The 16,595-nt window shown below is 49.3% G+C and overlaps 1 protein-coding gene across 4 annotated transcripts in view; it reads right to left on the reverse strand.

Annotated features, from left to right (window-relative positions):
* The window catches only part of NKAIN4 (sodium/potassium transporting ATPase interacting 4), a 49,001-nt gene extending 33,200 nt beyond the window's left edge, over nt 1–15,801 (reverse strand). For 2 of the 4 annotated variants that reach the window (XM_033075073.2, XM_042779801.1), the window contains exon 1: nt 15,544–15,798. In XM_033075073.2, the coding sequence (XP_032930964.1) occupies nt 15,544–15,597 (54 nt within the window). In that variant the 5' untranslated portion in view covers nt 15,598–15,798. Of the gene's footprint in view, nt 1–15,543 lie in introns of all 4 variants that reach the window. The other 2 variants (XM_033075074.2, XM_033075075.2) reach the window with 2 other exon arrangements.
* Nucleotides 15,802–16,595: the final 794 nt, after the last annotated feature.

A 16,595-nucleotide genomic window follows, 5' to 3' on the forward strand; every position in this document is an offset into this window, starting at 1 on the left:
ATAGGCACTTACTGCAAGCTGCAATTTTATTTGGCTGCTGCTTACCCCAAGGCTGAATTGTGGCTGTAAATACACCACTGGCAGTTTCCCCAAGGGAGCAGTAACTCTTGCTGCAGGCTCAAAAAGCCAAGCTCAGCTTTCCCTCTGTCCTGTCCACACACAGAGTCACTGTGACCAAGTGACTCTGAGACCACCCCCTGCTTTTGGCTTTGTGAACAGAAATGTTCACTGGTGTCCCCTGCCAGTCTAGCTCATGGCTGGCACCTGCAGCATCTCCTCCTCAGGAAGGGTCAGCCGTGGCCTGAATGACAAAAATGCCTCTCTGAAGTCAAACACCTGCAGAAAGGCACCTGCAGCCCTTTCTGTGATCCAGCAGAAGATGAGGATGGGAGCAGAGAGCAAAGCCCCATCTCACACAGTGAGGTGTCACAGCAGCCCTTGCTCTACAGGAGGCTCCCAGCACATGGGGAAAAGGGTTTCTGTGCTGCTGGACTTTTGTGGAACCCTGCAGGGTCCCCATCCCTGCACAGCTCAGCCTGCTCTCCCCCAGCTCCTTCCTGCACATGGCACTGGGAGCTCCAGCAGCTGATCCCCTTAATTAGGTCACTAATGGATCACGTGTAAAACACTTGCACCAGCCAGATCCTCTGAAGGAAAAACATGCAAACCCTGCAACTGGGGGAAAAGCTTGGGAGAGGAAAGATGCCAAAGCTGAAATAACTCTTCAAAACTTTGTCCGTAGGAGCCTCCCTCCAGTTTCTGCTCGACAGCTGGGCCCCTGCTCCCTGACACTGGAGCTAAGTGGTAGCTTTGCTTTAATTTCCTCTTGCTTCTGCTGCAATGCCAGATTGCTTGGATATTCGTAAACAGAAGGAATTTAATGAAAATTATAATTAGAGCCCTGCGGTGCTCTTGCAGGTCGCCTTTACACTGGGCTGCCTATTTACATTACAAATCAGGCTGGTGTCACTGCAGAGTCTACAGCAAGAGAGGAGAATTCATTAAAAGGGAAGCACAGGGTGGGTGAGAAATAGGGGGGAGAGAGAGAAAATGATATTGTTATTATTAATAATCTAGGAAATTGGGATCTGCCACGGTCTTGCTGCAGCTTTGCTCAGCAAGGAAGGAAAGCTCATCCTAATGAGCCTGAAGCAGGAGGGGACACAGCACAGTCACCCAGAGACTTCCTTGGCAATTACTGTACAAACGGACCCTTTCTTCACAGAGCAAGGCTTTCTCACCCCACCAGGACACAGAGAAGTGCTCTTAGCACCTGGCTGTCAATTTGGGGGTGAGAGGAAGACACAACATGAGGCCAAAGGGATGCAGTTCCCATTATTTTGCAGTTTTCCCTTTCCACCTGCCAGCAGCTCCATGTGATGCTTTGTGCCCCCTGTAATGCCACGGGCAGCAGCTCCTGTTCCTTCCAGCACAGCTGGGGACTCTCTGTCTTCCCATCTATGCACTGAAATTAGGAATAACAACCTTGTTTCCCACAGAGGATTGCTGGAGAGTTTTGGGTCCTGCTTGTACAAAGCTTCTGTAACATCCCACAGCAATAATCCTGCCCCAGCACCGACAGCATCTTCACTGCCATGGTGGGGTTTTGGAACTTCCCACAATGACAGCAGCTCCAACCCTATCCCCTCACCTTTCCCTTCACTGTCACATTCTGAGCACAGAGAGGTGAACTCCCCCTGTCCAAACACCTGCATCCCCCAGATGAGAAGCTGCAGGTATTTTAGGAGTTGGGCTGCAAAAATGCCAAGTGGCTTGTTTGCATTTCATCCACATTATCATCATATAAAGTGACCTATACTGTGACAGCAGGGGTTTAATCATTCAAAAAAACCCCAACCAAAACACAAAAATGTGTTTATATCAATTTAAAAAAAAGGACAAAACGAAAAATTATAGTTGAAAACACATGTAGTCATTTTTTTTCAGCTGAAAAATAGATATCAGTGAAGAAATACCGACCAACCCTCCCCTAATGAATGTACCAGCAAATTTCCAGGCCTGTCATCATAGCAAGAAATGAAAAGGAACTGGGAAGAAAATAGTATTTTGGACAAGAAAAACATTTAGCAATTCAGCTTCTGGTTCCAGTAAAATGCTTCTGACAGGAAGGGTTTTAAATTGGAACAAACAGGAAAACAACGATTTTGTTCAAAACAGAGACTGTCGGAGGCTTCTGGGGTATTGCAGGAATTTTCCAATAACCACAATCCCCACAAAGAACTTCCCTCTAAGAAGTGGATAGAAAATGAATCAATCACTATTGATTTTCATCATCTGATTGCTTCTCTGGAAGAAAATCAGTCCTACTTAAGCAATTGATTTGTTACCTCAGCAATCACAGGTAAAAACCCTGGCTTTCCTTGCCTCCCTCAAGGCATGCAAACTGGGATATTCCAATTTTCCAGCTGCTTCAGGAGGCAGAAACAATTTTTAGTGATCAAAGATGAGTTCTGAGCTGTCATCCACATCTCAGGAGTCCCCAGTACCTTCAGCATGGTCCCTCAGAGGTGAGGAGGGCTGAGAATCTCTGGGAGTCTGAGGAAGACTCAGCAAGCAGGGCAGGCTGCAGAGCAGAACCCCAGCTTAATTTCCTCAAATAAAAGCAAGAAAACAGAGACACACGAAGTGTTCAAACAGATTAATCAAGTAAATATCTAAAGAGGGAGCTGGCAGAAAGTTTAGGCATGATTTGAGGATGTGTCTCCCTCTTTCATGGGTGATGGAGCAGTCTGGGAACTGCAATCTGCTCTGGGCAGTCATGGAAGGGTGGGAGCACAGCTCTGCTGTAAAACATAGCCTGGCTGCTGGGAATCAGGGCTCCAGGGTGGATTTTCTGGGATTCACAGCATGAGAGTGGCTGTGGGGGAAGTCACAGTGGTTTTTCATGCCCACTGTCCCCTGCCCTGCTGTGTTTGCTGCTGCTCTTGAGAGGAGCTCAGCAAACCCAAAGATTCTCATCAGGGATTTCTCAGCAATACACAATCATGCTGAAAACCCACTAAGGTTTACCACCTTCTCCCAGGGCCCTGACAGCACTGACCACCTCACTTTTGGGGCTGCATGCCCTTTGTTTTTGCTCCCAGCCCAAGTGGATGATGAAATGAGAGCCGTGACGTTCACTTTGAAGGAGGCGAGCTGCTGGCTTTCCAACAGGGTAAATAGGGATTCAGACCCTTTTAAAAAGCATTATTTTTAAAGGAAAGCCCTTTTGAGTGAGGGCTAGAATGGGGTTATTTTCCACATGACCAAGCACCAAAAGGAAAGCAGCAGCCCAGTCCATGCTCTTATCACCCTCCCTGAGTCACCCACTGGATAGATTTGTCACAAGGTGAAATAAGAGCAAGTCCTCAATTTATTATCATTTTCTACTTGTCCTCCTTAATGCAGTTCCTGCCAGGATGAGTTTGCTGTGGGAAAGTGGAATGAAACCAGGCCTTTCAGTTTGCTGCTAAATGGGACTGGGGGGAGGAGGCTTCCAGGGGGGAGGGAAAACCTTCCTCATTAGGAGGGGAAAACGTGCAACACAGAGTTTTCATCAGATGCTGCCCAGCCTCCCAATTAGGGTGGCTGGGACAAACAGTGGTGTTATTATATGTAACTGTTTACCCAGTGTCACTCAGCCATTGTTTATTTTATGAGCATAATTTATCTCCTCCGTTGTGCTACCCAATTTGTTTGCATTTTCTGTCCACTCAAGTGTCTCCCTTTCATTGTACACATCTTTTGGCCTCCCACCAACCAACTCTCCAAGTTTCCAGGAGTGTCACACAATGGCCAGGCCCCTCCTGTGCTTCATTTTTCGCATGACATTTTTGTCCCCTTATTTCTGCGCTGCCCCTGCCCCTCCCCTGCTGCAGCTCCTCAATGGCTCATGGTTTATTCAACAGCAAAGCTGAATTTCTCCTTTCCCTCTTTTTCCACTTTCCCCTCCTTTTGGAAATAGAGGCTGGACAATAGATGCCACTCTGGCAGCTCTGGAGAACAAAGTTCACTTGCAGCAAATCTCTGTGATCGTGTCCCCACAGGGCAAGAGTTTGGTGACCCTGCAGGGGCTGAGTCCCAACCAGCAGCTCACCCATGGGGCCCCTACAGCCTCTTGTGCCTCCTTCAGCCATAGAAAGGGACAAAGACTTGTCCTCTATTAGCTGGTGACACCAAAGCTTCAGCCACACCTCTCCTTGGAGGTGTAGATGATTCCTCCTCCCTGGAACAATGGCATCTGTGCTCTGCTCCTACTCCAAACTTCCTGGCCATTTCCCCCCCAAGTCCTCTGATCTTCTTGCTTGTGGGTCTGACTGCAAGGATTAGCTAAAATAGGAAAGTGCTAATCCACATTATGGAAATTCCAATCCTTGCTGCTCCATTAAGTAATTTCAAGGAAGTTTAATCTGGTAGGACTCCAGGTGACTCCAGACAGTGACAACAACACCTGTGCATCACCTGTTCCTCCAGCCTGGTGACACTGCAGCAAGAAGATGCAGCATTTCCCTCCTTTATTGTAGCAGGACTCAGTCTCTGATGGGTTCTGATGAGCCCTGGCCTACAGCTGAGCCTGGGGTTCACTGCTTCATTCCCATTGAGTGTGTCAGGATTGGGATTCTGGGATTTCTGATAGAAAATCTGGACAGTGTCTCAGCACCAAACCCATCTGAAATGCCCTCTGTTTTCAGGTTAGTGGCCAAAACTGGGAGTGAGGAACTGGACATGGCCAAGGGAGGCTTCAGGAGGGAAAAAAGTTGGCAGCCATGAACCCTGGGATACATCTCAGACAAGGAGAGCATCCTACAGGACACTGCCCTGCCACCTCCTGTCACTGTGAGCTGCTCCAGAAATTCATCCTACTTGAAATGATTCACTCAAGTATCCATTCAGTCTCAGTTCATGGATTGCAGAGCCTTTATTGCACACCCATATATTTAGCACTGGGATAGTTCTCAGCAGCTCTAACAGCCCTGTCATCTAAGGAACAAAACAAAGAGCCATTATTCATCACAAGGGAGACACAGTCTTTATTGTCTGAAGCCATGGCAGGGTTTCTCTATCACCCTATCTATTCTTTCTCACGTCACACAACTCAGCTTTAAGCTGTCTCAATGGCAGCCCTGGAGGCCCAAATGTTCTGCAGCTTCTCCCAGTGAAGTGCTCAGCTGCCTGAGCACAGCACTGACCCCAAGCTTGCAAGAGCAGGAAGGGGAACCTCTCCAGAAAAGCTGGAGCTGGACATTCATCTCTGCTAGGTGAGGAGTAAAAGCCAGGCAGGGTTGTTTAAAGACATGGGGAAGCAGAGTGACAAGGAGAGATGGATGGAGGTGAGTTTTGGGTTTGATGGCAGAGCTGTGCTGGCTGTGGCACACACCAAGCTGTGCACAGCACCTGTCCCAGCCTCCCTGCAGCCCTCCCAAGCAGCCTCAGGGTTTCCTTGGTGGATCTATGTCCAGCTGCAGGAGCCAGCCTGCTTCTCTGGATCTGGGTATGTGGGGATTGATACCTTGGGATCTAAGCATGACCCACCCTCCATCCTGCTTTGCTCTGAGCCTTTGGGAAAAGCAGCCAGGTTTGGGGCCACAAAACCCCTCAGGCCAGGTTTGGGGCCACAGGACCCCTCAGTGGTGCAGATGAACCTATTAAATTAAACAAAGCAGCACCATTCAGAGAACCAACTACATCATGGTCTCCTGAGGCTTCAGGAGCATTTGAGGCTGTGCCTGTGTCAGCACAAGGCAGGACAAGGAGTAGAACAGATCCCTCTGAGAAGGCGCTCACCAGCTGTTTGCAGCAAGGCAAATTCATCCTTCCCTCGGATATCTCTGCTCAAAATAATGAGATGGGAAATTTGGAGACCCACAATCCTAAAAAGTGTCAGACATCTGAAAAAAATATTGCACTTTACCAGCTTTTTAATTTGTTTTAAGGTTGGCAATCACATCTCCAAGCATCCAAGCTCACTTTTCTCCACATGCTCAGACAGCAAAGGGCACAAACAGCCTGTGAACTCCCATCACACTCCTCCCAGCACCCGCTCTGCTCCCTGCTGAACAGCCAGCAATCTCCCAGGCTAATTAGCCAAACGGTATTCTGCACATATTTAGCATTTCTGAGTAATTAGGATAATCAGATTTCTCCCCTAATTCTGTACATCCACAATATAAGCAGGTGTACTGCCTTTCCCACAATGATATCACAACAAGAGTGTTGTCTGCTGGAGCCAGGGGTGCCAGAGCCCATTCCCATTCACACATGGAAATCTGCTAACAGATTACCAGCAGCCATGGCCAATGGGACCTGGGCTTGTGCTGGCTAAGCAAGCAGTAGTTGAGATATTCATGCAAGTTATCTAAATGCACAGTGCTCAGATTTGGCCAGAGATCTGGATGTTCCCTTCACCACCCTCAGGGATCAGCTGCAGGGGCTGTTCTGTGCTGCAGCTGACAGCAGGTGTTTGGCCCAGAACCCCAGAGCTGTTTTGGGTTCTGGGGAGGTTCTGGGAGTCTGTCCAAGGCTCAGGACTCAGGTCTTGGTCATTCTCCACGAGGTTCATCAGCCCACAAGCCTGGTCCTCATCTCTGTGAGCTGGCAACCACTTCTCTGTGGTCTGTGCCATTTCCAAGGTGTCTTGAAATGAATGATCTTAAAGGAAGGTCCAAGACAGTCAGGCCAGGCCAGCTCTTTCTTGTCCTGCTGAGATGGGTCTTTGATTCAAGAGGAGTTTTTCCTCTAGCCAGATTCACTCAGTAACTCCCTCTCAACCAAGCAGAAAAATTTTGGGTTTTTTTTAAGTCTCCATGAGTACATCCTGGTTCAAGGAGCATTTGGATGTGGTGCTCCCACCAAAGTGGCAGTTCTTAAAGGAGTATCAATGATCCAGCATCTCTCAAAGAAGGAAATGTTGCTCCCAAGCCCCACAGCACGGAGTTACACTCTCCCAAGGATCTGCACCCATGGCAGTCATATCAAGCAAAGACCCTGCCCCATTCCCTCCACAAAAACACCCTCCATCTGCTGAGCTTCACCTAGGGGAGAAGTTTGCTTGGAGACCTTAGAGTAGAACCCAGGGTACTCTCAGCTCAAGCCATTTCTAACATGCAGGACAATGATCTTGTATTGTAGGATAACATCCAAATTTCCTAAATATGAACAAACCTGAGTAAGGCCAGCACTAAAGATTCCTCCTGATCTCCAAGCAGGTCAGCCATGCTGATAGTGAGATTGAGCTCTGGTTACTACAGAGGTAATGTTCAGGTGGAGCTGAAGACAGACAGTGACAAACTGATAATTGTGGGGAGCCTGTTTACCCATGGTGGGTGACCACAGCACTCAGAGCACTCCATGCAAGGCTACACTCAGTATTTTATAAGTTGTGTGTGGGTTATAAAATGCTCCATCCCCTTCTTTAGTGTCCTCTATCTCACCTTCCTGTTCAGATGAAACGGTGCTCACACATGAACTATCCCCAGGGAACAGCACTTGGAAAATATAAATCAGCACCAAATGCTTTAATGGGTCCAAAGCTGTTGTCAGGGTCACCACACACAAGACAGGTGCCTGGTCCCCTGGGAAGTGTCACAGGAGGCATCTTCCCAGGTTTTGGATATTTGCTGTAACTGTGTATTCATCTGAGCACCTGAATCCATTTTTTATGAGGTTTTAGGACCTCAGGAGAATTGAAACTGAACTATCCTAACTGTTCAATTCTTGTTCTTTCCTCTTAGCTCAGGTGCCCGGTTGGCCAAGTGCTCACCAAGGATGGGCAGAGCGTGTCCTGTGTCATTGTGACCCCAGGTCAGTGATGTCCCAGCTCACAGGGGTGGCACAGCACAGCACATCCAGCCCTCCCAGCCCACCTCTGGGCACTGAACTCCTGAACATACTCCTGAACATCTGGGTGCTTGCTCCACTGGTTAAAAACAACACCACGAGCATCCTGGTTTTCTTGAGTTTTGAGCATTGGAGGGAAAAATGGAGGATCAAAAAAAAAAAGGAAAAAGGGAAGAAAGCAGATATTTTGCTGTCCAGAGAGAGCCTGGGGAGCAGGTGGGAAGCTGCCTGCAGGGCTGGCCAGTCGCTGAGAGGTGGCAAAGGAAGCTGGCACAGCAAGTCCTGACGTCTGCCCGCCTGGAGCAGGTGATGAAGACAAGCTGCTGCCTCAATTCCCACAGTATATTTTCATTAGGCCCAGGCAGATGGCAGCTGAGGTCACTGCTTCCACACCATCATCCTTTCAGCCCAAAAGTGTCAGGGAATCTGACATCTCAATTACTAAACCTGGAATCACCCAAGCAGCACCTGATGGACGGTGGGGGAAAGGGGATCAGAAGAGCTGTGCTCCTGATTTCCAGGAATTCTCACCTTTGAGAGAAAATCTGGGACGTGTGCTTCCCTGATAAACATCAGATTTGTGTCCAACACATTTTGTTCTGACACAAAAGCAGCTGTGCTAAGAATGAGCCACAGACACCAGGAAAATGGCAATTAAGTCCTTGTGGAAAACAGACCAAAAAGCACCCCTTGGAAAAGACATTTGATGTTAATGAGCTACAGCAAAGTCAAGGGAGGAGACATTGATCTTGCCCCAGCAGAGATCTGCTGCTTGCTCCTCTTAGTCTATGAAGCCTCAGAACACAGAGCAAAATAAAATTTCTGTTTTTCACAAGGACTGTCAGATGTAGGGCCAGGGCTTGGCTGAGGCAGGAGGAGCCAGAGCAACATCACCACTGACTTTTCTGTGCTCAAGGTGAGACACAGCTCTGACACGCTGCTGAGAAGCAGCAACTCTGCTGAAACATCATCTCAGAGATTTCTGCCAGATATTTCAATCATTTGTTTTTCTCCTCCCTATTATTACCACCTACTCTTCTATTATTACTTTACTATACTGATTCTCGACTTTCTACTCCTGCTAATCCATACTTTTGTAATCCCTACTATTATCCCTGGCAAGAAGAAGGTGAAATAAGATTCTGACTCTTACCAAAGATCAATAAACAAACGAAGCAGAAATTGTTTGTTCTTAGTCTGAAATCTCATGCACTTTAAGGTAATATTATGACTCTGGAACGATTATGAAACATCTCAGATTCCAATTTCCACAGGGCGTTTATTCATTGAGTTTCCTTCTGCAACAAAAATACCCCAAACCACTGTGAACAGATGAGTCACTGCAGCACAGCACCACCCTGAGCAACACCCAGACCTGTGCTTCCCCTCTGAGGTGTTTTCTCCTTAAATCCCACCACGAGCTGGGTTTGGGGGAGTCGTGATGATGTCAGAGATATCTGAAAGGTGAGAACATCCAGGGTGCACAACCCCAATGAAAAAAACAAAAACAACAACAAAGTGACTTCTTTTTGGGGAGACTTTCTGACTTTTTTCAGAAGTGTTTTCAAGCTTCTGTAAAAGTTGAAAATATTTGGGGTTTGGCACAATAAACACCCCCATCATTTTCAGCAAACATTGCTAAATGCCAGGGTATTTTCTTCCTTTTCTGTCCAGAAATGTCATTTTTTCCCTCTGTGCGTTCTTTAGACAGGGAAGGGGTGAAGAATGTGCTGCTTTTGAGACAAAAGTTTCCACTTGGTTGAAAACTCTCTTTCTACCAAACTGAAACCCAGAAACACAACCTGTGCAGTTGGGTGTGCTCATCACACCTACTGCAGGAGGAGTGGGGACAAAGGGAACATTAAATCACAAATTATCCCTGGTTTTCAGGGGGGGTTAACAAGAAAAAAAAGGTTCAGTTCTACTGACCTCAGGCCCAACGTTTTGTTAATGGGAAAGGCAATGCTACAGCTGGGGCACTTGCTGCTCACTGCATAATATGCATTTTCTTAAGTGCTCAAAAAGCAATGGGCTAGTCCAGGGTTTTCCTGGAGGAAAAGAGATCACAATCTGGCCTTTGTTATGCAGTTTGTTCTCCAAGAGTTCATACTTGAGGGGCCCTGGAGCAGATTCTTGGAAGAGCTCCACTTTGCACCCCAGCCAAAATGATCTGAGTTTCCATATATTATTAGCACACAATGGAGCAACGTCAGCTCCCTTAACCCCACACCAGCCAGAGGGAGAGGGTCCCCAGCAGGGAAAACCAGCTCCTTCTCTTCTGCTGAGAGGAAAAGGGGAAGCCAAAGGAGCAGAGAGTGACCGGGAAAAATCAGAGTGGTCAACAAAGAGACTGTGTCAGCCGAAATAAAACCCCAGTTCTCCAAGGAGAGTTGACTTCAACACCACTCTCTGCCCTCAGCTGCTTTTTTGGCTTGGCTTTGGCCAAATTTCATTCCTGGTCTGAGTGGGTTTGGTGAGAGGACACAGTTCCTGTGAGTCATCTGCAATCTCCAGCACCACCATAGGAAAGGAGGATGTGGGGAGCCAGGAGAGCTGGGCACGTCTGAAACACAGACCCCAAACTGCTCCTCCCTTCTTCTTCCCTTGTGCTGCAGTGTACTGACTCCAGCTGCTCAGGAAAAACGGGGGAAAAAAAGAAAAATCTCATACAAAAATTCAACTTTTTGTAAGAAAAGCTCCACCACTCCAGAATTAAAAATGTTTGCCAGCACAGCAAACATTTGCCAGCACATTTTTGACTTTTCGCCAAAATATTCTGGCCAAAACTTGGGAGAAAAAGTCAGGATTGTCTATGGAAAGCAGATACTTCTCATGAAAATATTCATTTAGTCAAATCCCCAGGTTTCTACCGAAAGTCAGCTTCAGTGGAAAATGCTGACGAGCTCTATTATTGGCACAGCTTTAATTTTCCTTTGTCTGGAACAGACATGGAGAAGACAGCATCTGTCAAACGTAGTCTTCAGTCTTACATTATTATTTAGCCTGGAGTATTGTTCAAGGACTGCAGGATAAGTTTGAGCCATCACAGAGCTGGGTGCTGTGCACATCCACCAGAGATGGCCCTTTCCCTGCAGGGCTTAGAATCTCAGCATAAGGAGATAAACAGCTGGGGAGAGCACAAGGTAATTTTGGAGGGGTCCTGAGCAGCGTGATGAGCAAAGGGACGCTGGGCTTGCCCTTGCACCTGCTCTTCCCCCAAGGCTTTGTGCTCAGCCACACGGCAGCTGTGCAGGCTCACAGCTCCCCCAGGGCAGCCCGGCTCTGCCCTGCCTCCTGAGGCAGCTGCAGAGGAGGGAGAGATCAGTCCTGCTCCCCTCTCCCAACCTCCAAGTGATCCCTGGGGTGGAGGGGAGAAAGACAAACAAGTCATTTCCAGAGCCCCCAGACACTGCAATCCTGTCTGGTCCTCACCCTGGAGAGGGACATGCTCTGCCACCCCCTGCAGCCCAGGGTGTGATGGACCAAGTGACACAGTCAGGCTCTCAGGATGGTTTGGGTTGGAAGGGACCCTAAAGATCATCTCATTCCATCCCCTGCCATGGACAGGGACACCTTTACTGTCCCAGGCTGTTCCCAACTCCATCCAGCCTGGCCTTGGACACTTCCAGGGATGCAGGGGCAGCCACAGCTTCCAGCACCTCACCACCCTCACAGGGGAGAACTTCTTCCCAAAATCCAATCCAAACCTACTCTCTTTCAATTTAAAGCTATTCCCCTTTGTTCTAGCACTACATGCCAATATAAAAAATCCCTCTGTTCCAACTATTTTAACTCACACTTTAATTTTGCTCAGATCTGGCCTTTCCATGGCATCCCACTGCCAGTCTGCCACACTGCCCTTCTGCCCTCACTCCCCACGTGCTTGGCATCATTTTATGCCTCGATCAAACCAACACAACCACTTCAAGAGAGCAGTTAGAGAAGGATCTATGCTGGTTTCAAATAGCTTCCAGAACTGGTCACCCTCTTCTGTAAGAGATTAAAAAGAAATCACTAAGAAAGGAGGAAGGCAGAAAGACAGCAGGAGGAAATAAATAAATAAATGTATATAGTTACTTTTGGTTAGTCTCGATGTGCAGTCCCGTCCCAGGGCGCCTTGTTCTGTGCTCATTTGAAGTATTAGTCACTTTTTCCATTAGAAGCTGTTATTCTAGGGGGATTTATAATGTATCTGTAAAATTGTCTCCAGGCTTTGCTTGGCATCTGAGTTCTCAATCCATGGGCAGAATGTAAAGAAACTACAGTTGTTTGATTTATAGAGACAGGGCACGGGGAGTGAGGGAATTTTTCCATGCTCAGTGGAAATAAATTCACATAGTGCCTCCGGTGCACAGCACTTACTGCTTCACAAAATTCACCAGTTGGGTGCAATCTCACACCGGCCGAGAGGAAAGCAGCAAATCAATGATTATTTAATATCTCCCTGCCTGAGACCCAGCCCTGGTCTGTACTCCTCACCAGGAGCCACCCAGCCCACTGGTGGGTGTGACAGCCTCATTCCACTCGGGTTCGGAAATCCTGCCCTTGGCAAACCTCGTGCAGCTCTAATTCCTACAAGGGGCATTTCTTAACCCACTTCAGAGGCTCCCTGACAGAGAACCTCGTGATTTTTTCCTGGGGACCCCTATGGCTCATTTAAACTTTGCTCTTGTTTCTTATTAAGAAACAAGCACGCACCTGCCCAAAAGCTGGGAGCGATGAGGAAGGGCTGGTGGTCTGCTGTAGGTGACAACAGCTCCTGGATGGCAGAGGTGTTTGGGCAAAATGAGAACAGGCAGGTGACAACTCTTTTGGGAATCACAAATCCTGGAAAAACACCCCACCACCTTGTTGATAATCCTCCTCCATGCCATCCATAGCTGAGGATAACCCCTTTTGCAGGGCAGCCCTGACCTGGGCCAGCTTTCACCCAAACTGCTGCTGGAGGTAGGGCTGGACTGGGAAAAAGGGAAGGATTAGGGACAGGGACACACACCAGGACAGAGGCAGGGAGAGCCAGAACCTTCCTGCAGCATCCCCGCAGCACCGCTCAGCAAAGCGCCGAGCCTAACGTGGACGCTTCAAGGAAACAATAACCTAAAATTGGAACACGGCAAATTATTTATTCAAACTACAGCCTTCCCTTCCCCCTTGATTAGCAAACCGCTGGGGAGCCAGCCCTGATTTCCTTCAGACAGATGCGAGCGCTCCCCTCCTCTCCCGGTGCCACGAGGCTGAGCCCGTGGGGCCGAGCAGCTCGTTGGTATTCGCATTGTGTAGCAGCTCCCTCAATTCACACGTTGTTCTGCTCTCCGGCTGGAGCACAAACTTTTTCTTTGGGAGCACACACTGCAAATGATGAATTTGTTTGTTTTCTGCCTTTTTTTTTTTTTTTCTTTGTTTTTTTTTCCCAGGGAAACATTTAGACTGCAGTGTGCAAACACTTCCCCGCACGCTCACTCAACTACTTGCACCTAATAATAAAACAATCTATATGAAGCATTGTAACTCTGATTCGAGTTTTTTGGGGGATTGTTCATGTTTCCATTCATCATTTATATAAAAAGCCCTGTGAAGCTTTGAGGAACAGACATGAGAACATATAACAGATCTTAGGGGTGTGCTGCAGAACTGAAGTGGGAGATCCCAGCATGGAAATCCTCTCCCCACTTAAATCAGAGGCAAAACGTCCACACAAGAGCCAGAATTTTACCCCTGGGACTTCAGCAGTGGGAGACACAGAGCTTGGCAACAAACAGGGAAGGCTGTGAAGGGTTCAAAGTATCAAATGAAGCTGAGCAGAGACATGAGAGGAACAAAGGAAGTTCACGTCATTATAATTTATTGATGATCTTGGCCTGATTGCTTCAGTGTTTTGTCTTAGCAGAGCCCACCCTGGGCAGTCCTGCACGTCACAGCCGTGTGGATGTGGAAGTGATGTGATGATTTACAGGCAAAGTTTGCTTCATTAAATAATAAAGTAAATTAAAAAGCACCACGCTGGATCTCACCCTCACCCAAGCTCTTGCTGGGAACTGGCCAGGATCTCCTGACCTCACCCCCACTGGAGTGCAGCTCCAGAAATTCCCTCACCATAGCTCGCATTTTTCCAGCTCTACCAATTCACCCAGCAAGTGCCATGGGAAATCGCTATGGCTGAGGCATCCAAACTTGCTTAAGAATGAGCCAAACTGATTCTTTTCTTCAAGGAGGAGGGTCTTAAGGAAAATAAAATGCTGGGGGTTCTTTGTCCCTGTATCTTGGATACAAGAAAACTCCCACGCTTGTCAGAAATCAGAACAGCACCAGCAGCTCATGGCTTTTTCTTTTTCTCATTCCCTCTCTTTTTTACCCCAGTGTGTGTGTGTGCTTAGAGCAGGATGACATAGTGATGGGTTTAAGAGACAGCGAGTGCTGAGACGCCAATTTCTAATGTAATACAGGGTGTAGCTTCTTTCTTGTGTGATCACGGGTGAAAAATCAAAAGAAATAATCCAGGAGACTAAACACACTCCCCAGCCATTCAACTCACTCATAAATATGCTGAGCAAGACGCTTTGTGCAAGAAAACCCCATCACTTCTATTCTGTATTTTGTTTAACGATGAGTCAAATCCTCCACACTCATCTTCCAATTGTGCTAGTCTGGGTTCACAGGGGTGCATTCCCACCCTCTTCCCTTTCAATTCTAGCCTGATGGGTATCATTTCAAAACTAGCAGGTTCCCAGTTTTCCTCTCCCACATTCAGTCCTGTGCCTGCTCCCTGACTCTTTGCAGAAAAAGAAACGTTGTCACAGCACCCAACTCCAAAACAAAGAGTTTTAACTAAGCTCACCCCTTGGCACCAGCAAACTATTCAAAAGAACTTCGCAGGAAGCCTGCCCTTTCCTGCGCGCCGCTAACGCTCCAAAATAAAGCAAATTTGGGAGAAGTCAATGAAATTAAAACACTAGATGCTGTCATTTCCTTTTTAAGGCTGGAGGAGCCCTGGAGCCCATTAGCTATTGACAAGAAGGGGACCCTCCAGATCCAGCCTGGATGCGCAGACACTCAGGGAACAACCAGACCTTTGTTTATCATCTGTGCAGATGTCATAAGGACCAGAATCCTCACCCACCAAGGACCGACCCGTGCCCACCAGGGACCTCACTCTCCGCACATTGGGGAGTTTATTTTTACACAAATATATGTGTATTAATAGCTACATTCTATCTAAGCACCTCATCCCGAAGAGGTTTGAAATAATTCCTTCCAAGGCAGCACCAACCCCAGCAGGGTGGGATGCTGGTCGCCAGGGTGGGATGTGGGTGGACCTTTCCATGCAAGAAGCTGAAGGTACCGGTGGGTTTTGGCACGTATGAAGTTTGGTTTGGTTTGCAACATCGCCACCGAGCCGCCGGGACTCCTCTCACAGACCAATTTCCTTCTTTTTTTCATTTGTATTTTATAAGCACAAAGTTACTAATTGAAAACTACTTCTGTTGTTGGTTTTTTTTTTCTTTTTCTTTTCTGAGTTGTAAGTATCAGTGAATCCCCCAGCGCAGCACAGCGTTCCCGGAGCGCAGCCCCACATCTCTCCACCTTGCTGCGAGCCAAGTCCGGAGCAGCGCAGCCCTGCCCGGGGCACCGAGGCGCTTTTGTTCCCGTCCCGGCGAGCCGAACCCGCAGCTCCCCGAGCTGCCCCCGACCCCCAGCGCCTCCACTCACCAGCTGCAAAGTGCAGAGGAAGATGAGGGTGCAGCGGCCGGTGCAGCATCCCATGGTCCCCGAGCAGCGGGGCAGGCAGGGGCAGCCCGCTGGCCGCCCTGGGGCTCCGCGCTGCCCGCTCTCCGCTCCTCGGTGTCGCTCGGTGTCGCTCGGTCGGTGCCGGCTGCCGGAGCCCCTCCGGGAGCCGGGGAGGAGGCGAGTGTGGGGCCACAGCTTAAAAGGGCAACGCTCCGGCGGCGCTGGCGTCCCGCAGGCTGGGCGGGCAGGCGGGGCGGGGGCTGCCCAAGCAACGGGATGCGCCCCCCGGGCCCCGCTCGGATGCTCCGGCCCCGGCCCCGGCTCCGGCCCTCCCCCGGGAGGCGGGGGCAGCTCCGAGTCCCCGGACAGGGCAGTTCTGAGTCCCCGGGCACGGCAGCTCCGAGTCTCTGGACAGGGCAGCTCCGAGTCTCTGGACAGGGCAGCTCCGAGTCCCCTGGACAGGGTAGCTCCGAGTCCCGGCCAGGGCAGCTCCGAGTCCCCTGGACAGGGCAGCTCCGAGTCCCCTGGACAGGGCAGCTCCAGTCTCTGGACAGGGCAGCTCCGAGTCTCTGGACAGGGCAGCTCTGAGTACTGGACAGGGGAGCTCTGAGTACTGGACAGGGGAGCTCTGAGTCTCCGGACAGGGCAGCTCCGAGTCCCCTGGACAGGGCAGCTCCAGTCTCTGGACAGGGCAGCTCCGAGTCCCTGGACAGGGCAGCTCTGAGTACTGGACAGGGCAGCTCTGAGTCTCCGGACAGGGCAGCTCCGAGTCCCCGGACAAGGCAGCTCTGAGTACTGGACAGGGGAGCTCTGAGTACTGGACAGGGGAGCTCCGAGTCTCTGGACAGGGCAGCTCTGAGTCTCCGGACAGGGCAGCTCCGAGTACCCGGACAGGGCAGCCGCTCGGTTTTGCTGGAGCGGTCTGTGCTGGGACAGAGGCTGTGCTGGCCAGGTGTGTGTGCGGGACGCACGGGCTCTGGAGCTCCTCGCTTTTTTCCACATACGCTTCCTTGTATAGGTGCTGGCGTGTTCAC

The sequence above is a fragment of the Catharus ustulatus genome, chromosome 17 (assembly GCF_009819885.2).
Source record: "Catharus ustulatus isolate bCatUst1 chromosome 17, bCatUst1.pri.v2, whole genome shotgun sequence".
Lineage (NCBI taxonomy): Eukaryota > Metazoa > Chordata > Aves > Passeriformes > Turdidae > Catharus > Catharus ustulatus.